The sequence below is a fragment of the Euwallacea fornicatus genome, chromosome 1, assembly GCF_040115645.1.
Source record: "Euwallacea fornicatus isolate EFF26 chromosome 1, ASM4011564v1, whole genome shotgun sequence".
NCBI classification, from domain to species: domain Eukaryota; kingdom Metazoa; phylum Arthropoda; class Insecta; order Coleoptera; family Curculionidae; genus Euwallacea; species Euwallacea fornicatus.
This window is the reverse complement of record NC_089541.1, coordinates 4455903-4482072: the sequence shown is the minus strand read 5'-3', so window position 1 is coordinate 4482072 and position 26170 is coordinate 4455903. Positions and strand designations below refer to the sequence as shown.

General features: G+C 32.4%; 3 protein-coding genes across 6 annotated transcripts in view; 2 read left to right on the top strand and 1 right to left on the bottom strand.

Moving 5' to 3' along the window:
* Positions 1-26170, bottom strand: part of Rabex-5 (Rabaptin-5-associated exchange factor for Rab5) — a 30987-nt gene that overhangs the window by 3915 nt on the left and 902 nt on the right. Inside the window, exons 1-3 of one of the 4 annotated variants that reach the window (XM_066286889.1) lie at positions 5263-5469; positions 3123-3234; positions 48-260 (exon numbers count right to left, since the gene is read on the bottom strand). In XM_066286889.1, the coding sequence (XP_066142986.1) occupies positions 48-260; positions 3123-3219 (310 nt within the window). In that variant the 5' untranslated portion in view covers positions 3220-3234; positions 5263-5469. Of the gene's footprint in view, positions 1-47; positions 261-3122; positions 3712-5076; positions 5204-5262; positions 5470-26170 lie in introns of those variants that run through there. The other 3 variants (XM_066286905.1, XM_066286897.1, XM_066286880.1) reach the window with 3 other exon arrangements.
* eIF2Bgamma (eukaryotic translation initiation factor 2B subunit gamma) lies at positions 5723-8090 on the top strand. The gene is made up of 5 exons (XM_066287019.1): positions 5723-6071; positions 6458-6796; positions 6851-7356; positions 7408-7637; positions 7686-8090. The coding sequence occupies exons 1-5, from the start codon at positions 5909-5911 to the stop codon at positions 7834-7836; spliced, it is 1389 nt and encodes a 462-aa protein (XP_066143116.1). The 5' UTR covers positions 5723-5908; the 3' UTR covers positions 7837-8090.
* LOC136341703 (uncharacterized protein DDB_G0289357) lies at positions 13246-25890 on the top strand. Its single transcript, XM_066286960.1, has 4 exons — positions 13246-13397; positions 19403-19596; positions 19753-19897; positions 24132-25890. Exons 1-4 carry the CDS (start codon positions 13367-13369, stop codon positions 25697-25699), a joined length of 1938 nt encoding a protein of 645 aa, XP_066143057.1. The 5' UTR covers positions 13246-13366; the 3' UTR covers positions 25700-25890.

Sequence of the window (26170 nt, the reverse complement as noted above, 5' to 3'; positions counted from 1 at the left end):
AGAAATAAACTTAGAGCTATTTTGGAGATGTTTTGGGCTTTTATTACCTTTAACACTAGATGATTTCCTGAATACGGGCAGACTTTTCAGATATTTCGTTTTTTTGTCGGTTTGCTGTTTTTTCTTTTCTTCGAACTTTGAAAAGCCGGGAGATTTCGTGTTCTCTCCGTGATGGTGAGATGAAGAATGAGAGTGAGAATGGCGGGCTTTCTTCTGCCGTTCCAATTCCATTTGATTTCGATAGCATTGTGAACAGTATCCTGTAAGATGATATAAATCTAATATGAGAATTTGCAAGTTAATAAACCAACATTCAGAATAATCAGCAGTAAGTCCCAGTAGAATATTTCAGAGTAATTTACAAGAAATTACTGCTTCAACAATTAAATGAAATTATAATTAAACTAATAATCTAAAACAAGAACAAACTTGATTGCCAACAAACAAGGAACGTTTTATAAAGTAAAATGATTTTATCACACACTAGATTTACTATAATTTCAGAACACTTTGCAATCAACATACTAAAATATTGGTATTTCTATTTCCGATTGATTGAATACAATAAGAGAAATGATTATTTAATGTAAGATGATTGTATTGATATACTGTTAAACAAAATTTGGATTAGTAAAAAAAAAATCAAGTTAATATTACTGTAATTTCTAAAGCTTAAAGAAAAATATTGGCATAAATGATTGCAAAAATGGGTCTTTTTTCCATAAACTCACGATTAAATGTAGAGTAATCCATTGTCTTGGTAGTGTATACCAAAACAGGAATTTAATTTATCAAAAGACAGATTGTATTTATATTGATTTTTTCAATACAACCTTCCGTTTTTTCTTAAGGAAGATATTTCATGCAAAACTTCAGGCTGTCTGGGTTTCTACCGGCAGTTTCACTTCGTTAATACATTTATTGCTGCTTTCAATATGGTTTCCTTGAATATGTGGTTCCTTAAATAATAAGGCAAATATGTCGAAATTTCTAGATTTTATTAATTGGCAGCATTACAACAGTAAGTTTTAACCAAAAAAAATATATATATCGGCTAAATATTCCTAGAGAAACTCAGTCATTTCTGATAAATAAACTGAATGCTGCAATCTCATAAACAGTTGCATTATACAATTTAATAATATAAAATTAGATCAACTACGTAATACAGAACTGATTAAAATGTACATCATAAGTCACAAAATTGAAATGCAAAGCTGTTACTTTCAAATTACTATTTATGGACTTTTTGATTTCAGGTGGTAAGAAACTGATAAGAAAAGAAAAATTTCAGCTATTTGAGATGTTAAGGTTAGTTCAGGTTAGATACAAGGTACTTCTTTTCGTTGCAAATGTAAAACATGTCATTTATAATAACTAAAGTCATTCTTATATTAATTTAGTAGGTACGTGCCCTACTATTTTACAAGACAGATGATCCGTTCAACATCGATGTTAGGTTCAACTAGAACGATGCACGGGAAACGTCTTTTAAGCACTGCGTGAATGTTATTTTTCAACTTTTTATATATGAAGCAGGCTGAGTAAAGCAGAAAAATGCCAGTCGATATCACTAGATCAAGTTTTTTAAATAAGCCCTGATTTAAACATACATATGTTGAACTCTCGGTTTCTGCGACACAAACATAGAGACAAATACTTGAGCAGAATAATTACCCCAGAACAAATTTCATTACGCAGATAGATCCGAATAAACCAGAAATAAGCACATCTTGCCACCGACACGTCAAACCGACTGCTTAGAAAATGCAGCTCACAGCGGCTGAAAGCAAATCTGGATTTAAAAGAGCCTCCGTGATCACCAAACTTTAGTTTGCTATCTATATGAAGTCTCAAGTCCAATTGTGGTACTGTGCATCATATTAATCTTAAAACCAGAGTTAAAATACTTAAAAGTTCCGACTTGCGTTTAAGACTGTTAGGTCATTTAAAAACAGGATAAATAGCAAGGACCCAAAAGATGAACCTTGAGAAACCCTTCTGATCGTCTCTTGGCTCTGTGTCTATTTATCAAATATGAAAAATTCACAAAATCTAAAAGTCACTCGTTCACAAATTTCTAAATAATTTTTTAGTTTAATTTATATTCCCCCCTTATGAAGTTGTAAAAAAATAGCTTCTGTCAGAGCAGTTAGAAAGCCATCTGTTACAAATGAGTCATTTTAAACTCGGTCAGAATGTTCCACGCCAGCCGAAGAAGATATACGAAAACTTTAAGTTACATTTCGTCCCAGTAAGTATTTTTATTTTTTATTATGGGGGTTTCCCTATACATGTTTATACCCTGTTAGGCCTATATCTCTAATTAGATGTATCAAATTATAAACCCACTTTTTGCAACAAAAAAAAATGTTTTGCAATTTAAATTGTTTTCAAAAAACGCTAAAATATTTCCATTTCGATTTTTATTTTTAAGACTCACTGAATTTTCTTTTCGAAATACAATTATATAAAAAAAATTACATTAAATACACAGGTAAAGACCTGCGCTAAAAAAATGTTTAAAAAAGTTATATGCATTAAAAGTTTTGCAAAGATCTATGAGAATCTGATACTTTTTATTTTATTTTTTAGTCTTTCTAATCTTGACTAAACTGAAATTTGAATAGACTTGGGCAGACTTGCATAATGGCAAACAAAATCGTAATAAATTATACATTTTTCAATCTCCAAGTGCAATTATTTATCTTTTAATTATTTACTTATATTCGGTAGAGTCCAAGGCCGATTGATCAAGGCACATCACAATAAAGGCACAGAATTGTTATTTCTTGAACACGATTATGAAAATCATAAATCACCTACAAAAATAGAGAACACCATCCAGATGTTGGTTAAATCGAGTCAATAATCATCAACCAATATTTCAACAGAGGTCAAGTTTGCGTCAGTTATACGAAAACCAAATCTCCACTGTGAGATCATTTTTCATCATAAAGAATACTTTTTAATTATTTATATTAATAAATTTAAAATTATTATTATGAAACGCATAAAAAGTTAAGACATATGTATGCTTTCAAAACAGCCTGGTGGTTTCTTTGTTGTTAAGCATAAATTTTTCTAGGACGAAAAATGTATTTAAGCTACCCAAAACTTACCATTCCAATCTGCATTGCCAAAAAACCCACATCCAGTTTTGCATTTCAAGTCCGCCTGATTGATTCTCAATGAGGGTTGCTTGGTGGCGTACATCATGTACTTATAAGATCTCTGTAATGGAATTATCAGCATTTTAACGCACTCACTAAAGCTACTTAAAAATAAAGTTTTAGGTCCGTTGGCCGATTAATAACTTTTTCACATTTTTTTAAACCGAACTAAGCGAAAGTTCACACTAGCGCAAAACAAAAGTTACCACGGAGGCATAAAAATTGGATCGTGGGCGCACAAATTCAGTTCTTTCATCAGCAAATGCACAATAGGGAATTGAGGATATTTGAGCACTGCTTCTGATTCTACGGCCCTCAAGACATTATTGGCCAAAGAACAGACTTCACATTCACCGGCATCGGCCATTTGTGGTTAACGAAAACTGGATCTGATATAACCAACAGATTGACTCTGGCTTTATAATGGATGTTTATAATAACCTTGTATGCACTTGTAAATTTGAACACACAACTAAATCAGATGTTATAAATTTCTACCTAACCCAAATAAATTCTAGTTCTCTGCTTCTAATTTTGACTGAGGCTTTTACTAGCTGTGGGCCTGCTTATATCTGTTCAAACAAGGAATTTTGGATATATGGTGATTCGTGAATATCTCTAGGGGTTGCCGGTCGAGTGTTGATAAGAACAACTTATCAGATTGATATTTGAGAGGAATTCATTAACAGTATCTCTTTCTTGGTTTTTAAACTTCCGTACATTTAGTCTTTCTATATACACCCAACCATTTAAATAGGCAATTCCATTGCTGGTATAAAGATAATGGCATTTAGGTTCTCACCAAATGTTAATTAAACATATGTATCAGCCGTTCAAATACACTAACAAAACAATAATTAAGTACAAAACTTTAGTGTTGGTATCTTTTGTAAATAAACAGACTGCATTATTTAGGCAATTCGTCATTATCACTGGTAAATAGTTACAAGGAACTTGTTTTATTTTATAATTATTTCAACATCTTTTGTCCAATTAGGTAAACTTAATATTTTGCGTGGCATGATAAAAATCGTCTGGGTTGTTCTTTGCCAAGATAAAATTGCTTATTAATTGTGTCTGAGAAATTGATTGATAATACCCTGGAATTTATCTAAATATACATGGTGTAATTAGTGGGAAAAGAAACGTATTCTGTGTCGATAACGCAAATTGATAGCCAAGACGCAGCCATTGGTTTTGTGTTAGATACAAAATTATAACGATATTTGAACGTACCTATGGAGTTTTATTCACCATTTACTCAAGATAAAAAAAACAAACCCATTAATTAACATTCTAATGGGTTTTTTCTTCAAGAAAAGGCTGCATAATTGTTAACTTTTATTGTCTAAGCACTACACTTGTTTGTTTATAACACGCCCTACATTTTCAATGTTCGAATATGCTTATTTTAAAACGAAATTGGCAACATTTTACAAATCAGTTAAACATTTATTAAATTTATAACATCATTAAGTTGTAAAATTTGGCCTTTGTCCTTATTGAGCATTTATGCAGCTAAAAAATCTATCAATTTTAAGCTTTGCAATTTTTTTAAGTATTGTTTATATATTTCTTAATTGAGAATGCAAAAATATAATTGAAATAAAGGGATCATATGTTAGAAGTTACACAGCTCCATTGTCCTCAACATTGATATGGTTACCTTCCTTCTATACAATACAAGAAGTTCAAATACAGTAAAAATCAAATATATAACGACGGCAAGGAGACCAAATGAAAATAGTCATTATGTCCCGTCAATGTTACATTACAACTTGCCTTTTTCAACATTAAGGAAATATGAAGAAAACACAAAAATGTAAAGAATTATATATAACTTCTAACTTATTTGTATTTACGTATATGTGGTAAAATAAATAATTTATTTGTTGAATGGTACCTCTTAAATAGTGTTGTTGACAAGCGTGTGAATTATGGAGTGCCTGAGTAGTTTGCAGAGGTTAGGGGTTGTTTGAACAATTGAATCAAGTTTATTGATACTATACCACTCTTCTGCCATGCAGTTGGTAACTCAAAGTTACAAATAAAGCAACAGACACATTTTAAAGTTCTTTTCATAAATTACCTCTTTGCAGATTTTGTCCACTCTTAATTGTCAAAATTTAAACTGCTGCTCCTGCTGCAATTTTAAATGAATTTATGGCACTAATTGATTTTAGTATTTTCCACAATATTAACTATTTGTAAGGGAATTTTAAATTTAAGAAATAAACTCCAATTAAAAACTAATTATTAATAAAGTGCAATTTATATTTCTGTTTTTCTTGCCAGTTGTCAGGTTCAGATTCAACTGTAAAAAAACAAAATATTCATGTAATCAATGTAGACTATTAGGTACACCGAGAGAGTAGAAACCAGGTTGAATTCACTCGAATTATATGACTACGGGCATTATTCAGTTCAAGACTTACATAATCAATCTTTTTTAATATTCATTGGATTATCATTTACTAATTTGGTACTCATTAATATAAAAATGTTTCCATTTGTTTACATTTTTTTAAATGTTTCATAGTACCCTCTTATGGGTGTCTATAAGTAACTACTATTACTATACTGTACAACTACTATAATATATCATCAATATAATATCTAACCTCACTGTTATTTGTTTACATTTTTTCTTACTTTTTACACAACACAACATATTTTGTAATTTCCTAATAAACTAAGGCGAAAATAATATTTTCTATCGCTTTTATTTAGCAAAAATGACAATTCCAGAAGAGTTCCAAGCTGTTGTTTTAGCTGCTGGCAAGGGATCTCGAATGCTAGAAATCACATCTGGGCAACAACCGAAATGTCTCTTGCCAGTGGGACCGAAACCTTTAATTTGGTACATTCTTAATAAATTGGCAACCTCTGGATTTACGGGTAAGAAGAAAGTTTCCTTACAGGGTCCTAGACGTTTGCCGGAATATATGAATATCTCCTAAACAACAAGAAATAGAGCATCAATCACACTAAGAAAAAATGTGTAATTTAATGTTAATTTGAAATCAGCTTTAAGATTTGAAAACCTCTTAGTACCTCTGAAGATACATGAAATACCATAACTAAAATAGAACTAAAATGTTATTATTTATAGGGAATAAAAATATGTTACAAACTTTTTTCAACATACAAAATGGAAATATTACAGAAGAAAAAAATTCTTTTTTTATGGGTGACATGCATTGTATATGTATATCACTCTGGATACAAACTAAAACAGTTAATTAGGTTTTATTTGAAAACTTCTCCATTTTAACCACTTTCAGAAGTAATCCTGATTGTATTAGAAAATCAAAAAGCAGAGATACAAAACGCCATAGATAAGGAAACTGAAACAAGCTCTTTAGACATTACAATTGATTATGTGTCCATCTTAGAAAACAAAGATGATTTAGGTACAGCTGAGAGCCTAAGAATGAAAGAGGTGCATGAGAAACTTAAATCTGATGTTTTGGTAGTTTCTTGTGATCTCATAACTGATGTCAATCTTACTGGCATAGTAAACACCTTTAGAAAGCATAATGCATCTATTGTTTCTTTAATGTTTCCTATGACACCAGGAGATACTGTTGTAGTTCCTGGACCTAAATCTAAACATAAGCCCGGTAGGTATAAACCAATTTGAAGTAGGTATAAGAATAATTTTATTTACTCCTTAGAAAAAGATTTAGTTGGAATAGATGAACAAACCAACAGGCTAGTTTTCTTAGCTTCAGCAAGTGATTTCGAGTCAGATGTCTCATTACCAATGAGTCTCCTCAAAAAACACACTAATATAAAAATGTATAGTTCCCTGATAGATTCTCACGTTTACATACTTAAAAACTGGGTAATTCAATATCTTAAAAGTCAAGATAACATTACTTCAATCAAAGGGGAACTCATACCATATATTGTAAAAAAACAACTGTCGAAACCTCCAAAATGTCCTCAAGCAGATATTTCAGTTGTGAATACAAGAGATAAGAATGATATATTTAGTTTTGCAAAAGAAGATGATCTTGAATTGCTTATTAGAAATACTTCTGCATATAATGATCATACAGGAGATTTAAAACCTGCATATAACGGCGACCTTATTAGATGTTATACTTGCATTGCTCCTAAAGGGTCTATAGGGGTAAGAGTTAATACTTTACAGTCTTATTGGGCTATAAATGAAAAGGTAAGTGTAATAAAGGGAATAAAAATTATTTCAAATGTGACTGAATTTTAGATTCATGCCTTTTGGAGCAAAATTTCAGATGATAAAGAAATAATTAAAAAAAACCCTAAAGCTACCATTCTATCAAACCAGATAGATGACAAATGTATTATATGGGAAGGAGCTAAACTAAGTGAAAAGACTTCTTTTAAAAATGCGATTATTGGCACTAATTCCGTGGTAAACAGCTTTAGTAGAGTATTTAACAGCATTGTGATGAACAATGTGGTTATAAAGGAAAAGTAAGTTATGTCCTTTGTGTTTTTTGAAGTTTTTCATTGTAATTTTAGAGTGGCATTGGAAAATTGTATCGTGTGCGACAATGCAATGATAGAAAGTGGAAGCAAACTCAAAAATTGCATTATAGGCAACCGTCATTTGGTTTCTGAGGAATCTGAGCACACAAATGAGCTGCTTACTGAAGCTATGATGCACTTTTAAGTCAGTTAAATAAAAATAATTGTTCAAAATATAAAATATATTTTAAAAAATGTGTATACAAATATTTAAAGCTGGATATATAGATTGGCATACCACAAAAGTGAATACGTAGGCCAAAGTATAGGTGTTTAAGATTAGCAAACCCAAAAGGAGCCAAGTTTTATCTTTTTTGTTGTACCACGATGTATACCTAATATCAAGCCTGTCAAAATGCAATGAATAAATTTTTCTTCATTAAATGCTTATACAATGTTTGTGTTATGTTATGTTGTGCAAATCTATAATTCCGGCTTAATATTTCGTCTATTAATTAACATTTAATACTCCACCCTATTCCGATTTCCTAATCCTCTACCTATTAACGAATTCTCTTATGGTCTTGTAAAGGGCATGGACAACTACAATGTACTCAGGAATTTTTTGCAAAATGAATATATTGGTTTAGGCAGGAGATGAGGATAAGCGACTTTCAGATAAAAACAATTTGCCAATTCATGGAGAATATGAATTGAATTGTTGAGATCACTACAACCTACGATTTATCGAAGCAAAGACCATTTACAGTAAAGACATGAGTTTGGATGCTTGCCAAGGAAGCAGGAAGTTTTTGATAACATTTTCAAATTTCCACCATGGTTATTATTTAGATTAAAAACCACTTCTTTCTCTTTTTTTGTTATTATTATATGGGAATTAACAACTCAAAAAGTTCACTCATAGAAATTTCACATGCAATTTAATTTTAGTACATATCTCGCATGCTGGCACATAAAGATATCTTAAGTGAACGAGGATTGAGTAAAAGGTAGAAACTCAGAAACAATTCCAAGTAACGTCTAGATACATTCAGCTCATATCCTAATAGTCCAAGACATGTGTAACTTAGTGAGACTGATATGATAACTATCTTTTAAAAACAAAGTTGGGGTCGAATTTAAAGTAGAAATTCAAAAACAGCCCTAAACCTGCCAAGCTTGATTTATTCATTAAGAAATAGTTATGATCTTCATTGCATCAGATATTTTTTTCCTTCCTGTTAATCCTTGAATTTCAATAAAACTGCGGAATAAACAGAAATTGGAAAAGTCATCCAATATTTTTTAACAACTGTGGATCCAAAAATAAATAACCCGTCACCTATTGAATATTTGTAGAATTATTCCAGTGAAAAGCACCATCTCCCGGAATGCGTGTGGAACTAACATTCTTCCGAGAGCTTTTAAACGGTACGAATTTGAATAGGTGTTTTAACTAAGTTTTCATTATAAATTGATTACGAATTCATAACAAAAATAATAATACGCCATTGATAATTAGTCCAAAATTATAATAAAGTTTTGGAAACGTTAATAATAGGAGACGCCCTTTGTATTTACATGAACGAATATTTCAATTTCCTATCTTGAACTTTGCTTGACATCCTTATTATAAGAAAGCAAATTAATTAGCGTGCCCATGATAAAGTGAAGATGTCCTACATTGTTTACCAAACAAGGCAATATTACTTAATCCCGTAAAAAGTAAAAGTCCTCTGTTGGTATGCGAACATTATTCACTAAATATACAACGTACTGAATACACAATGTGAGTATAAATGTATTAAGATAAAGTTGAAAAGGTGATATTGAAAATGTGGTCAAATTATGATTTCGAAATTAATGCAATAATTCCTTGCAACTATTCAAAATGCGGAGAAACAATACTAATATACGCAAATGTCGAAACAAAAGTATACCTCATATGCAAGGCCAAAGGAAATGTTATTTACCGTTGATAACTTGTTCTATAGTCTCAGTACTTTGAAGTCGTTAATTTTAATTAACTGAAGTGTCTAATGGTTACCAGATTCCTTTCAACAAATTTAAATTATACTTTTTAAGTAGATTTCTTTTGTTAAATTTAATTTGATATAACAACGATCTCCGCGTAATTTAACTATTTCATAACAATATTGTCATTTGTTATGTAAGTAGCCTTTTAACAGTGATATCAATCATCGTAATGGACGCTAATTTGTTTGTGAATGTTGATTTATTCGCAGGTATTCACACACACGTATAAATTCCTAGATAAGATATTCGTGTGAACGAATTTTGACAAAATCATTTCGAGGCCGGATGTCAAGATCAGTTGAAAGAATTTCATTTCTAATAAAAATAAAAAGTTTAACGTCAAAGCTTCAGCTACATATCTCAAAAACTGAAGGAGCGGTCAAATTGTAGCTATTTGTTTAATTTTTTGGGGCGCACAATAAAGTAATAAGTAACTTTCTGTTCTAATTATAGGCTTTTTCTATTGATTTTAATTGTTCTAATAAAAATTAAATGTGTTAAATTTCGGCGCATTTATTTTGAAAATCTGCTGTCTTATTTTCCCATCTATGGTTTACATAAGCAACCTGCATTATTCTAATGACGTAAGAAACATCTTCGCAGAGCTTAACGATAAGTTTGTTATTTATAAAGTTACACGGAACCAACCGATGACGACCCTAAGGCGATTACCCTCGTTCTATTGAACAGCTCAGGCAAAGGAGTGAAAGTGCTCCAGCAGGAGGAAGGTCAACTATGATCGCAATTTTGTATGGGTTTGAAGATGATACCACAGGAATGGACTTGTGAACCATTACTTACAAGAACAATAATTCGAGTATATCTTACTGTTATTAAAATACGGACCTGTAAAGGTTTCAAATGCACTAGTGTTCCCACGTGAATAGACTCCTCGAAGATCAATCTGATTGTTTTTAAAATAGCAGAATGCGGATCTATCTTTTCGTAGCCGGATGATAAAGATCATCATTTTATAGTTACTGCTATTATCAACTTTTGATATTTTTGATGACCTCCTTAAACACTTATGTTGCTTTCTGAGTCACAGGAAATCTCCGAAATTCTTACATAAAAATAATTAGACCAATTTGCATTTTCCCATCTTACAATACGTACATGAACATTATATGACCCGAACGACTCAAGATGACTTCAAATGGAGGAAATGGAAGTAGGTAACCGTTTTGCTCTCACGATTACACTTTTATTATTCGCAGTTACGTCGATCTTCAGACGTTCTGGTGACCTATTGGATAGCGAAAGTTCTTTGAGGAAGCACACCATAGCATCAGTTTCGTTAAGAATCTATTCAGATGACAGAAACCGCACTCTTCAGAGTGATGGATGTGAAGTGAGGTACCTATCATCAGAAAGTTAATCAATCTTCCTGCAGACTTGAAGGTATTTAACGAAATTAAAAGTGAGGAAAATTAATATGAATTTAGGGATTGTTGCAGATTAGTTGTGATCCGAAAGTAAAAGTCGCGATATTTGCTAAAAACTAGGATTATATAAAACCCAAAAAGCATGCAAGAAGCAGTAATTTTTGAAAAATTTTAATGTATTGGAAAATTTGTGTGAAAATCTGTCATCAGACTTCGAAAATTTTATATCTTGTAGAAAAATTTAGAAAATAGGGAAATGTGAAACATGCGCGAATTTCTTGGAAATACTACTGAACTGGAAATATTTCAGATCTTTCATGTATATCTAGGAAAGAACTCTACGATAGTTGACACACTTTTAAAAACACTTGATGATACCATTCTCTGTAGCTCAGGTGAGTTCAATTGTAATTCCATTCGCTTTACATACAGAGTCATGAAAATTACTCTTTATACAGAGATATTGTGCTGTATGTGCACTCTAAATGCAGTTGTGGTCACAATTAAAACACACTTAGCCAAATTGCTTGTGGATGAAATGTGGTGGTATTCGAAAAGGTGCAGAAAGTTGATAATTTTTGGTGATAAAATACAATTTTAAGAGGTTTTACAATAAAAAAAAGCAACTAAGGAGTAGATTTTCGTTTTAACTCGTATAGCTTCCACTTCATTACACAATTATAGTGTGGACGAAACAATTGGAACGTAATAAATCAGAACAGTTCAAGATTATTCCACAAATTATGCATTTGTAGAAAATAATAAAATAAGTAGGACTAATAAATTGACTAATTATTCACGATCTGTTTCAATTTTCCTGCTACATTATGACATTTCCATGTAGTCGTAGGATGAAATTTATGCTTTAAACACTAAAATCCCACGATTTTTTGATACTTTAGCATGTGATTTTAGTCTTTTTAAAAATGCTCACAAAATCATTGTCTAAAAATGGAACTTGTTACAAATTACCATAGCATCGGACGAGACGCCGAATTTCCTATTTTTATGCCCCTATTACTTAGTTGGACAAGTGGTATTGCCATAAAGATAAAGGTCAGAGGAATCCCAGCTTTTAAACCACAAAGTTATTGACGAATAAAAATAAAAGAAATTGAGAAGTACTTTCAGACTTGAACAATTCAGAAGGTGTGGGATGGTACACCATTCAACCCACAAGAAGATTGCGTATTTGGTAAATAACTTTTACCATTGTAGTAAAGCTTGTGTGTATCTAGTTCCTTATTGCATCGTGTGAGGATATCAGTAACATTAATTTTATGTAAAGATTAATCAAGCTGTAGTAGGTACGCAAATTATGTTATGAGAATTTAAAATCAATGTTTTAGTGTATTATAGGATGTGTCAAAATGGCTAGGTTTGAGAGAAATACAAGAGCTACTTACTATAAGTAATGAAATTGATTATCTACCTACTTTTCTCGTAATAGATGTGGGATTTCTGCAAAGATTTTTATATATGAAACAAGAATTTCTCTATTGAATACTTGTTTCAAGTTACATAATGCCAATGAGGAATGCGCTTGCACAATCATATATGGCACCTTTGTAATGAAGATTAAACATGCAAAACACATATTGTCTTCATTACTTCAATATCTTTTTAACTGGAATATTATTAAGCCACAACCGTAAATTATTAACTCTAAAAAGCTCAAGGATGATACTTCTTCTGTTGGTAATTAATATTTTTTTATCAACTATTGCTTCACACTAATACTTAACCAAATTATCGAGTTTTTAACCTTTTATTTGACCTTCATTCTTTCCTAGTCTTAAAATTCTCATTGCATCGTCTGAAGTGTTGATCTATGTTCTAAATGTCTTCGAGTTTCGAGCATCAAAAGTCTATAGGTGCAAATACAAAAAAAATTCAGTTCATAAATATTTTTTTATAAATTCGCGAAACCCGCAAGAAGACAAAATTGTAAAGTTTCAAAGGTTGCAGTTCACATTTTATCTTCACATTCTTTAAAGATCCTTTTTATGGGTTTCCCAAATATAGGGACATATTCGGTTGATCGATCTTTCGACATAGATTTTCATAATACAAAAATCATTATTTCCATAATATGTCCTTTTGTTCCATATTAGCAGAATATTCTCTATTAAGAATAAATTTTTCTAGCATCATGACTTATTCCCTGCGATGGTGCACATCCTTGTGACCCCCTACTTAGATCATGGAGGACGCGGCTATGTGTATCCTTTCACTAGGACAACGCTAGGTCTTCGTGAGATGCATCTTCTTCTTCATTAGTCTTCGTTCTTCAGCAGTCAATGACTAGTCACAATGCAGAGTGTTAGTGTGTTGATATTTTTAGGTGAGTAACAGTGGCCGATGGATATGTCCCTGGAAGTGAAGTCTCATTTTGTGCTGCGTGCGTCTGTGTTTTTGGATACAAATTTAGATGTTGTGAGATTTACGAAATTTACTTTATCCAAGTCTCATAATTTAAGAAAATAATCCCTGTTTCTTTAAGATTTTCAATATTTGTGACATGATCATAAACACTCCTTTAACATTCTGACTTTTCCCGCCTATTGTTTTCACGAAATTTTCCTAAAACGAATCGCTAAGTGGTACCTTGCAACTTTAGGTGGCAATTAGGTAACTTTTTGCGCAAACAAATTTTCAGTAATTTTACATGAACTTTGGTAGAGTCATTGTTTCAGTCTTTTATATGCTAAATTGTATTCTGCCATGGTCGAAACAATTAAAGTGTTTGAGAAGATTTAATTAATCAAAATTGTTACTTTTAGAGGGTGTACAAATTCTTGCTAAAACTGCCAAATCATAAGAGAATCAATGTGATGTTTTTGGTTTGTATGAGTAAATGAAAATATTCTTTAGTGAAAATTTTCCTTTCATTTTAATCATTTAATAATGTGATCTATTCACCGTATTTTGCAAGGCTCTTGCTGCATCTCAATATTACCTACATAGGGAGAAGAAAAGCAAATATTAATGGCTTTTATATGAGTTTAATATAGATATCTTCAAATGTCTGCAATTAAAGTGTAGCTATTATTTGCCGAGATTGCTCTACTTTGATTTGCAATATTTGTTTAGTAATATAGAAGTAATTGCAACGGAATGATATTTCTTCATGTCATTTTAATGTGTAATAAGTTGCTTCTTACTCTAGCAATCTTCCTCAAGCGTTCATTAACTCTAAGTGAAAAAAAAAAACTTTTTTTTAACGATATATTTTTGGAAATATGTTACTAATATAAGCTTTTTGATTCGGTATCAGTGAGGATTGGATGGCCTTATTTGAAGGTGCGAGGGTCAACCAATAATTATTTAATTTCCAACACTCGTTGATCAATTAAAAATCTTTTAATTAAAATTTTAATCAAATTAATTTGAAATGAAAGTTAATTTTGAATGTCAGAAACTGTTCAACGCGAAAGAAAATAATTGGGATAAGCTTTACCAATAGAGCAATAGACTATCCTCTTTTACCGCGTAACACTAATTGCCTGTAATTAGGTGTTATTTGTTTCTAAAGTGACTTTAATGTGTTTACATTATTAATGACTTAGACAAGTTCTGGATAACATTGTTGATAAGTAGTGATAAGCAAAAAGTATTGGTTTGACAAAAAAAATTTTAAAATTACATTATTAAAACGTTTTTAATTACTTGTTCAATACTAGAGATCTTGTAGTAAGACCAAGTCCAAGATCAACACTTAATTGAATTCACTAGACCAAGAACAAGATAACTTGTATTATGTAAGAAGATCAACATTCACATAGATTTAATCTTGGTCTTGGTTTTCTTTTGCGCATCATTAATGAGAAGAAACATGATAATTCAAAATAAGATGGAATTTAATACATCATCTTCTTTTAAGTTCATGATTAATTTGTATACACTTTTATTAACTTCGGTATACCTAAGTCTTTAAGAAAACCAAATCACCGTTTTTTTCTGGATTTAATTGAAATCTAAAATTTGCTATCAAAATCATTAGTAAATAGTGGTCTAAGATGCTTTCCTTAAGAATATACAGTTTGCAGCTTAACAGTTTAAAATTTTATCGGGAAATAAATTCAAATTATGTTTGAAAAGGTAGAAAGCATATTGAGGTGCTTTAGAAAAATTTGTCACACATGAATTGGCTTCACTTATGCACTATTCCATATCGGAAGATTTTTATGTAAAAAATTATAATTTTCGAGTAGATATGTCAAAAACAACCAAAGTTGTGTAAAGAAAAATGGAAAGTGTTAATTAAGAATATAAAAAATCTGTAGAGAATAATTCTTCAACGCGTTTGAGGTGAGAAAAGAAGGCGTTACCTCAAAAAAAAATATTACCATCTAAATTCTCACCACTAATTAGCATTTCCAATAATACGAGTGTTAAAAAGTAGTTAATATTCTAATTTGAACGAGCTATTAAAAAGGAACATTCCTGCAAGTTCAATACTTTGTAAATCAACAATGATGCATTCACAGTTATGTCGTATATATCGTATATACAAAATTTTTATTTTTTATATTTATAAATTTTTGTTATAAAATAAAATGAAGATTCATTAGAGTTTATCTACATAGTTAATAATACCCTGCATATCGCATAAGACATTTATGAAAGGTTAATTAGAATTTAATTGTTATCCCACGGTTTTGATATTCCACAAATATACGAACAAATGGGAACTATATAAATGACCATAAATTTGAATCTTAATAAAGAAATTGAGACTGTGCTAATATTAGAAAAATGAGAACGTTGAGAACTGCTCTTTTTACGGAGTTCAAGAGAAACATGGAAGCATCTTCCTTTGTATATATCGTGACGCAGTGTAATTATCTTTATCAAACTATACAGTTTTTGGAGCAATTATGTCATATTCAGGGATTTTCTGTGACAACACTATAAATGTTTTCATTTCTTCATCACATGGTGAAATAAACTCCTTCTCTGGCGATGAAATTAGTGAAGAGTTTAAAGACGGCCATTAAACCAGTGAGAAAATTTATGGCCGCTCAATCTCTGTACGTCTTTAAAACACGAATAGCCAAAATCGACTATAACGTTTAACCTCTTCGTTAAATATGCAAATTTTCGACATACCAAGCAAAATATGCATACTACAAAAACTTGTCCTTATGTAACGTCGGACCACCTATGTAACATTATTTCAGAATCGCGAATAGTTGGTCCATTGTTAAATCAATTTAGGGCACTAGAGCCATTGTTTCGGAGGGCAAAAGCCGGAAAATTTGACAAAATTGAATGTTACGCCAAGAAGGATGTGCTCGATTGCGAGATAACTTCGATCCTGTTATTTCAGGGGCGATAATTATACACCGAGTGTTTAGCTACTTCAAGGTTATGAGTTCTGTGTTTCAAATTCCTTTTATATACATCGGTCGAGCATGACGCTTGTGAAGATTCGATAAATTAGTTTGAATGTCAAGATGTGGTATTTGGATGTGGGAACGAAAATTTTTAAATTCACAGATTCGCTGAACTTTGTTATTTAGCTGTAAGGCAAGAAATCGTTCGAAGAAGAAGAAAGTCATTGCTTAAAATAAAGGTGACTATTGGGACAAAGGCTTTGTGCACATAGGGTGCTTCCTAAGTATGCTTCGTAACTTTAGGGCCCAATTTCTTAAGGTGTTTAAAGGAAAAAAGTTCTTATTAACTTGTGGTCGGAAACGTTTAGGTTACGAAATGCAAGGTGTTAAAAATTAAAAAATATATATGTATTATTATTTGAAATGGAACCGTCATTACTAGGTTCTTCAAATTTTGGACTTATTTTACATGCACAAGGATCTAAATTTCAAGTATAAAATCAATTTTTATGTCACCAGCGGCGTAGGTAGGTGTGAGTCAGTCCACGGTTTCTTCATAAAATGTAGAACGCCAATGGATTTTCAAATATTCTGATAGTTTTTAGACTCCTAACATTTTAAAAAAAGAAAAGAATTCTTGTTATTTTTGCTTAATACTATCTTAGTTTTAGAAAAATGGCACGTTTTAGTTTTGTGTCGAAATTGATTATTTCTATTATTGTTGTTTTTAGTTGCCGACCATTTTTCTAAGACCAGGTTCGCATTAGGCGAAAAAACCAATTAACATTTTTGTCATACAACGTTAGGAAACTGCGAAAATAATAAAAATGTTGAAAAAGGCATTGGCGTTTTATATTTTATGACGAAAATGTCGTTTGACTCACGCCTTAACTATGCCACTGGCAGCAGAAAATAATCAACTTTGTAACAAGAATGCAACTCCTTTCCAACATACAGTAACTGCAAAATTTCAATAACTTAGCGTTGACTATTCTAAATTTATTTCAAATAAATATTTTTTTAATTTTACGACCCTGTATCTCGAAGTCTAATCGTTTCCGGTCACGTGTTTATAGGAACTTGTTTTCTTTAATTGCCATAAAAAATTATGTCCTGAAGTTACGGATAGTACCTAGTACACATTCTGTATAAACACTTACATGTTACACGTTTTAATTTATAAATAATTATTCATAAATTAAAACGAAAACAGAAAACAGTGCTTTTCGAAATATTTGATTACAGTCGTTGAAGAGAAATGGAAGCCGAATTGGCCTGTTTGCCTTGTAAGGCAAGGAGGGTTCAGAATGATTCAATTGAGACGGTACTGTCGCCTAAATTGGATACAGTCCTCCAGTTATTCTTGTCACGTGAGCATGTACATTTGTATAGTAATCTATTCTGTTGTTTTTAACTAGTGTTTCGTCTTTTCTCAGACATATCAATTTTTCAGATATGTGAGAATTCGTCCAGAAATTTCAGGTTCGTGCCCACAGTGTTGGCTTGTTGGAATTGCTCACAAAAATAGTAAAGCTCAGTAAATTTTGGCAAACTTTCATATTTATTTTCACTTTTTTGGTTGATTCTTTTACCAACCTGTATGTCTATAATTTAACCTATTTCCGACATACGATTATAGGAACTTGGAACTTTTTACATTGGTTCAAAGAATATTCCCTTAAATTTGCGCTGTATATTTAGGAAGCACTCTGCCAATTACACATACCAAAAGCTCCAAGGTTTTTCTTTGTATTTCTCGGTAATTACCCGCATTCAATTTGCTTGAATTTCTTTTATACGAACGAAGAAGTCTAATTTAACAGCGGGCAAAACACACGTTATTACTCCCATTAAGTCAATCCCAAATCCGTATCTTCATAACTATTCAAACCTACTTATATGCACTTAGAGGTTAATCCATTAAATCAGCTAATCGTGCAGGCATCTGCAGATCGGTCGGTGATGTAACGATGATGTCGTGAAGCAGAAAAAGTAGTGACACCAATATACAACGTTAGCGAGCTAACTGGAGATTATGCAATCGAGAAATCATCATCTCTATTATATGACGCTTTTCGGAATGCGATAACATCTGGAAGATGATCTGAGGAGGGGGAGGGGGATACATATTACGTTTGCTGAACTATTATCGAGATTATGTGGTCAGAATGAAATTTGTACGATATTGATTTTTTTATTTGCTCATTGTTAACGGCGGTTAAATATCAGCGAAGGGTATCTAATTGGTAACGAGAGACGATTCTCCTTCGAAAATTACGAAAGAAGGTTTACGTGCACGTCAAAATAAGCAATCCAAAATCAGATCTTCAGTAGTTTTAACAGAGATTTTTTGATGACTAGACGATTTCTGCGAAAGCCTGACATGGAAACCTTCAGAATTCTAAATCCGGAAAAGAACCTTAGAAGAACACATTATACAAACATACTTATGAATTTGACCCCAAACATTTTAGCACTTCCGCATATTGCTTTATCCTTGCGAGTTGATAAGAGCGATCCGTTTTGAAGATAAAACGCTAAAAAGGAACTAAAGATCCTGAATAGAATATCTTCCTGCGGAAAACTTTTTCTACATTTAGGATTAAATGTCAAATGGAAGATATTGAAATAGCAAAAGGCATATTATTTACAATTCAAGTCCATTCCCGGACTTCCTGCTTTTTATCACGATTCAATAGAAATCTAAGATATCAGATTTCTTGTGTTGCTGGAAGTCGTTCCAAATATTTTGAAAAATTATTCACGTTTTGACCTTATCTGCAAAAAATAATTGCAGCTTTCATTCCGCAGGAAAGAGCACCTTTTAGTGTTATCGAGTACAAAATTTGGATTCTAAGTTCAGAAAATATTGATGTAATTCAAATTAGAGGAACAGGATACCTCATTTCTTAAAGATGATTCGTCTCCAAGCGCTTAGCAGACAAATAGATTTTTGAAATTTTTCCTGTGGTTATCAGATATATGATCTGATATTGATTTCGATATACAGTCTTTGCAGGGATTCTGGCAGTATGGCCATGCAGAGCAGTGTTTCTCAACCATCGACCATTCCCCACGTACAGCTTAGAGGACATGCCCAATACACAGTTCAGCTGTAGAGAAAAGATTTTGGGGGGTTACTACGCCGATCCAGATACGCAGTGTCAGATGTTCCACATTTGCGTAAAAGTTTCTGGAATAGGGGTAAGTCTACATAGCATTAAAACAACATCCATCTTTAGATCGATGGAGTAGAGACACGGTCATTTTCTGAAGTATGAAATGCTCAGACGTTTATTTCAGCATCACAAAATTTTGTGGAAAAACACTGATCGTAATTAGCATGTCTAATTGTTGTAGATCCAAGACTTCCGCTTCCTCTGTCCTAACGGAACCGCTTTTGATCAAGATCATCAAATTTGCGCAGAATGGGAGGACGTGGATTGTGATGCCTCTACTTTGTATTACTCCAGCGATAACTTTGATTTATATCGCGTAGGATCTGGTAAGAATTTCCATTATTTCCGGCATCGAAGATGTTCCTTGTTGTCATACACACCCACAAAATATTTTCCAATGTTGAGAATCTATGCATAAATCTTACGCACCTGTAACCCGCGCTATGTGACTAACTCATTAACATTTTACTTGTCGACTTATCTTGCAATTTTTCACCGTTAGAGTACAAATACGACCTTTAGCATCCTACCGCTTTCACTTTTTCATTGCTATAATAGTATATAACGATCTCGCATTACACAGTTCATCATCAGCCATATCTCACCATCCATGGTCTATACTATACATTATGCACGACCAGTTTCCTGTTAGTTAAGACTTTTAATTGATTATGCGTTGAATAATTTACCCGCAGGCAATTAAGTAGATTCTGCAATTCGTGGCCCACTAATCTGCATATTTTAATTAACTTCGGAAGAAATGTTTCACTATTATACTTATTTTAAATTAGCTTTCCTTAAAAAGAATGGTTTTTATTTAAATTATGCGATGAGATCCTATAAAGACAATTACAAGAACGATTACAATTCTTGTTGTCCATATAAGGGAGTTTCTGACAATATTGATCATGTCGCGTAATATCTTTATTGACGTGAATTCTTTGGCAAAGAGTAAAGGATCAATTGCTTGGTTACCTTCAAACTTTTTTCTTTTAACTTCATAGAGTAGTGCAGAGTACTATATAGGTGAAATACCAGTATCCCAATTGAAACATGCAGCTATTCGGATCCCAACGGGTGTTCGTTCGAACGTAGATTTTTTCGTTCTCTACTCATTTTCGAGATCTCCGTAATTGAGGTACCTCCCATACAAGACACGAGTTATTGACGTTTTCAAAGGTTAGAATGATAGATTATTAAGTGGAAAAGTAGTGTTTCAATTGAAACTTGTATATATGTAGGTATTTGAATCCAAACAGGCATTCGAACGTAGATTCTATCAGTTTATAACCATTTTCGAATTTCCCCGGCTTAAGTTGCCTCGCTTCACGATGCGAATTTGTTGCTTTCCGCATAAGAAAATTGGCGCTTTTACCAGTATAAATCTCATTTCCATCACTGTGTCACATGTCAAAAACGTCAAATTATATCCACGATCGCCTTCGTTATATCTTCTGCTTTTATTTAAGAACATGTACTAAAAGAAGACAGTAATATGCTAGGCAGCAGTTAACATTTAGATTGAGTCACGGGTTGATACGAATTGTGGTGGAAAACGATAATTTAAATAGAAAAAATTCAAGATCTTTTAATTTTTGGATTTTTAGGTTTCTGTATCAAAAATAAAGAAAATTTCCTTTTGAAGATCAGCCCAATTTACTCAAAATTGATCAGAATTATCTTTACCTTTCAATCTTACCAAATCCAGATTATCCAAGAATCAAACTGAAAGTTCAATAACGACCAATGATTTTAAGCATGATGCGTCGGACCGTCCTTTTTGATTTTCTGGACATCTTCTCTATGTTTTCTTTGGCTTTACTATTTCGATAAGTTCGAATTGCTCAAAGAGCTCGTCCGCTCGAAAATTTCTCAGATTTTTTTACATTACCATACTTTATTAACTAGATTAACTTTAGAGGAAGTGAAATATTCTTTTGGTAATCAAAAAGTGCTATCAGTTCACGGTATTTGAATGTTAAAATAGATCGATTATCCATTCTACAATTACTAGAAATCTATTCTGTTCAAGGAACTCCATGAGATTTCTGTCTAACTGAATGGCAAATACTTTATGCAAGGTATTACAGAAGACACGACACACGTTAAGTTCCCACACAGTAATTTTTTCTTAGAAGATGCACGGTTTCTTCACTCTTACGTTGTTCCATAAAACCAACGTTAAATATGGCATTATTAAACGTTTGCTAAATTGGAAGGTAGATGAGTTGTATGTGCGTATATTTCGACATTGTTTATGGGATTGAAATCACTACATCCAATTAAGTTTATGATGTTGTTTCGGTATCGGTTTAGTTAAGTTGTTGAACGAATGATATAAATCATCTTGGACTAATTTCAGGTGTTTTATAGTCAAGGTTGTTTACGTTACTTCAGGTCATTAATTAAGTAGGCAACTTTACAACATTTTCAAGTCCTCTTCTGATTCTCTGGAAGAGATTAATTATGGGCGCTACAATCGTTCATTCATCCGTCCAAGAGATCTGTCCAGATCTATCCAATTCGTACAAATGTTTAGCTTTCATTATTTTTAATGTCGTCATTCCAGGGTTGTTCTGGTTCGTGAGAATTCACGAAGTGACTCGAAATATTTTCCTTGACCCCTTGGTTCCGGCCATTATTTGAAGCTAGCCGTAACTCAACTGCAGTTTAACCATACTTAAGCTTAAGCTTTAAGCTGTTTCATTTCTATCTTTATTTTTCCATTTGTCTTGAATCATAAAGTTAATTTACACTATAGGACCATTTGGTCCATTATCTCTCCCTTTCTTGATGTTTTTAGCGCTGATTCATGCTTCATCGTTGTTTTATCAATTTTATTAAAATGACTTGAGATTTTACATTTTAAACAAAAACTAACCAAAAACCATAATCTACGGTAGTATCTTAATGATTATTTTGGGTTTGGTCGCCTGATTTTGGAGCCGTGTAGATCCGAGGTATTTTTGTTGTGGCCTACTAAAAGATATTTTTAATAAGAAACTTGCTTTACCTTTTACCGTTTCATTGAAAAATGAGAAATTTCTTCGAAAAATTAATGAATGAGTCATAAAAGAATTGTTATTTAGATCTGCTCAATAGTTTTTAAACCAAATCGAAGGTGATTTTAAAAATAAATCATTGATTGCTGTTGCTTTATAGTCAAGGTAAGCAAAAAGGAAAAAAAAAGAGAAAGAAAGAAATAAAAAAAACTGTAAGAAAACCATATGAAGACAATTAAATTAGCTGCTTTAAAGAATTATTAAATAATATCACATCCACTTAAAAATTGTGATTTATTTTTTACGGTTTTCCAGGAAAATGGGAAAGTTTTTCGAAACATAGGATTACTCTGTTTTAAACTTTGCTCACTAGTTTTTAAACCAAGTCAAAACTGACTTTAAAAATGAAGCTTTATTAGACCACTTTTCTGCGTAGAATTAACAAAAAACAAATAATATATCTTCTCTTGCTTCTGAGTTGTGCACGATAAATACCTATATTCTTGTGACTCCATCTTGTTTATTTTTTAATTTTCTGAAAGGGTTTGAAAATGTAATTTCATTAAAATAGCTTTTACCATTTAAAGAGCTTTATTTTAAAGTTTCAAAATATGTTAATAATAATGAGGTCAACAGGTACCTATATATCTAAACTATCTAGGTTACTCTATTTCGAAGATATAAATTAAACTTGGATCAAATACGGACTAGATTTGTGGACATTTTGACGTGCCCAGTCTTTCATGTCTACTACTTTCATAGAAACTAATAAATAAAAAATTGCAGGTCAATCTATAAATTGAACCTCAGTTTTGTAGGTTTAAAGCAGTTTGGTGGGGGAAGGGATATTGGTATTTTGATATGTAGCTTTTTTTAGTGAACTTCTATGAATTTTATTAATTTTAAAATGAGGTACTCCTGACGCTACAGTTAAAATTAAGATATGTATGAGAAGAATTTTCTAATAGGATTTTATAATTTTAGGAAATTGTTAACAATTCGTCGCTCCTTCCCTGCTTCTTAGGCCTCTAGTAAGATCTCTAGATTTCTTGTCGCTACTAACAATTGAGCTCTTCTAAATAAATTTCAAATAGTTGATCACCTTTTTAGCCTTCCTCTTGGCAATTGATTGTTTCTGGAGCCTTTCCTCCAAATTATTTTCTGTATGAGTGATTGCTTTTCAGACACGTAAACGACAAACATTTTTCTCTCAGACTTTATAATTTTTTCGACAAACATCAAATTATCAACAATCCATTTCACATCATGAGTTATAAGGAAAACGCTGCACCCATTCCATACGCACCTGCTTCTGATTTTCAAAGAACAGTGTTGAAATTTTTGCTACTTGCATTACGCAATTGCCATTATACATTTCGAATCATTATTCATTGTTCTCTTATTATTATTCGTTATGAGCATTTGCATTTTTTATTGCAAGATTCGTAAAAGATCGGTTCGGCGAGATTAGATTGTATTCCATTTTATTAGACTAATTTTATTAAGTAGGTTTGTGAATTGTTTCACAGAATTCATTAATGCAACCGTTTAATTTCAGGTTTCGAATCCAAGGCACACAAATATGGGGAAGATGAAGAAACATTTGCTCTGCAACGTGCAGAGACTGGGGATGCTAGAATTAATAGAGATCCTCAGACTCAAGTTGTGAATCAGCAGAAGGAATATCAAAGGCCACAAGGAAGAAGACCATTGCATAACACTCAAGAGAAGGACATTTTCAAATCATCTTCGAGCTCGAATTTCTTTAATAACAGGAACAATGGCAAAGAAAATGATGAGGACTATGATGATAATGTGAATGTGAACCAAAACAGGGATTATGAGCAGAAACATAAGTTGATCAGGAAGCCTGTACAAAGGAGACCTGTACAACAGACTACTGAAGCTGCTGATACTTATAAACCCACTGAACAGCAAGTTAATACCAGGAGGACCCAAAGGCCCACAGGATTCGTCAATAACTTTGCTGGCAGCTATAATCCAACAACTGGAAAACCTACTAGTACCACAATTGCACCAACTGTAAATAACAACTTCAGAACTAGGGCGCAAAGACCATCAGTGAGTCAGCAGAGTATTCCTCCAACTCCTTCTTACACTATCAGCACTCCAGCCCCATTCAAGCGAAACAAACCTACAGAAAACTATCCTCAATCAAGACCTGCCAGTAGCGTAAGCTACAATACAAACTATGATGTGCCTAAAGTAACCAATAAGCAACAAACTGAAAACTACCCTTCAAATAACCCTCAATACTCCAAATCTACCACTCCTTTTGTTAATTCTCAGTACAATACTGCTGTCTTCGACAAAAAGCCCACAAGTCCAAAGAAAGTTGACAACTACAAGCCGACAACATTCTCTCCCAATGCCAAGCCCTTTAGCATCCCCAAGAGCCCCAATACTCAGCAAAGTACTCTAAATTCCTTCCCCACTACCTTTGCTCCTAGGACTCAGCAAGCATTCACTCAAATTGCTCAACAAACCAACACTTACAACACACAAAATTCTCCAACTTTCAACCAAAACTCTCCCACCTTTAATACTTTTGCTCAGCAAAACTTTAACAGTCCCAGCACTACACAGAGGAGCACTACGTTCACTCATTACACCCCTACAGTGCCCAAAATTACCCCAACTACCCCTGTTAGTAGATCAAATAGATTTGATGAGACTCAGTATGATGATGGCTCATATGATCCCAAGTATGATTATAATGGAGAAGAGGAGTTTTTGAAGGCTTCTCATAGTCAGAATATTGCTAGTAGTAGAAATGAGTTGTTGAGGTCTCAGAAGAAACAGCAGCAGCAGCAGAAGCAGCAGCCTCAAACGACCACTACTACCACTCAAAGGTCTTTTGAGAATTCTAGAAACAATTACAATACTCCTGCAAGGGAACCTGAAAATTATCCTAAATCTTTTCCCTCAACGAATACTCAACCGACTCCAAAACCGACTTCAAAAATAACTCCAATTCAGCAAAAGCCTCAAAGTCCTAAGAAGGTCAAAGATGTGAGTTATGATTATGCGTACTATGATAATTTGGAGCCTGAACCGGAATATCAAATAGACACTGAAATCAAAAAGGAAAAGGCCAGAAATTAAGTTAAGTTTACCGAAGAGGTTGATGTAAGTTATTTATAAGTAGTTATTTGTAAGTTTGTTATTGCCTTTTGGGAAAAATTTAAACAGTATTTAATTGAATGTACTTTTCCAGGTTTAATTGAAGTCTTGTAAGTTTGTACATATTATTTTTTGTAAAGCAAAATATGATAAATACATAAGAACTGTTAAAATTTGTTGATTTATTTTCATCAAAGCTATCTTAAGGAGCGTCTAAACCTATTAACATCTCGATGCGATCTATGACCCTACACAAACAGATATGCACGACCTCTTTTAGTTTATGAGATACGGGATCACATTAGAACCAATTTTTTGCGATTTTGAAGGAACTGTGCAATAAAGATCCCTAAAAATGTATTTTCAAGGATTCATGTTGTTCCTTCAAGTCACATTAAAAAAATCGATTTTTTTTAGAAAATTGTCACAGGACATCTATTTTTTGTCATTTTT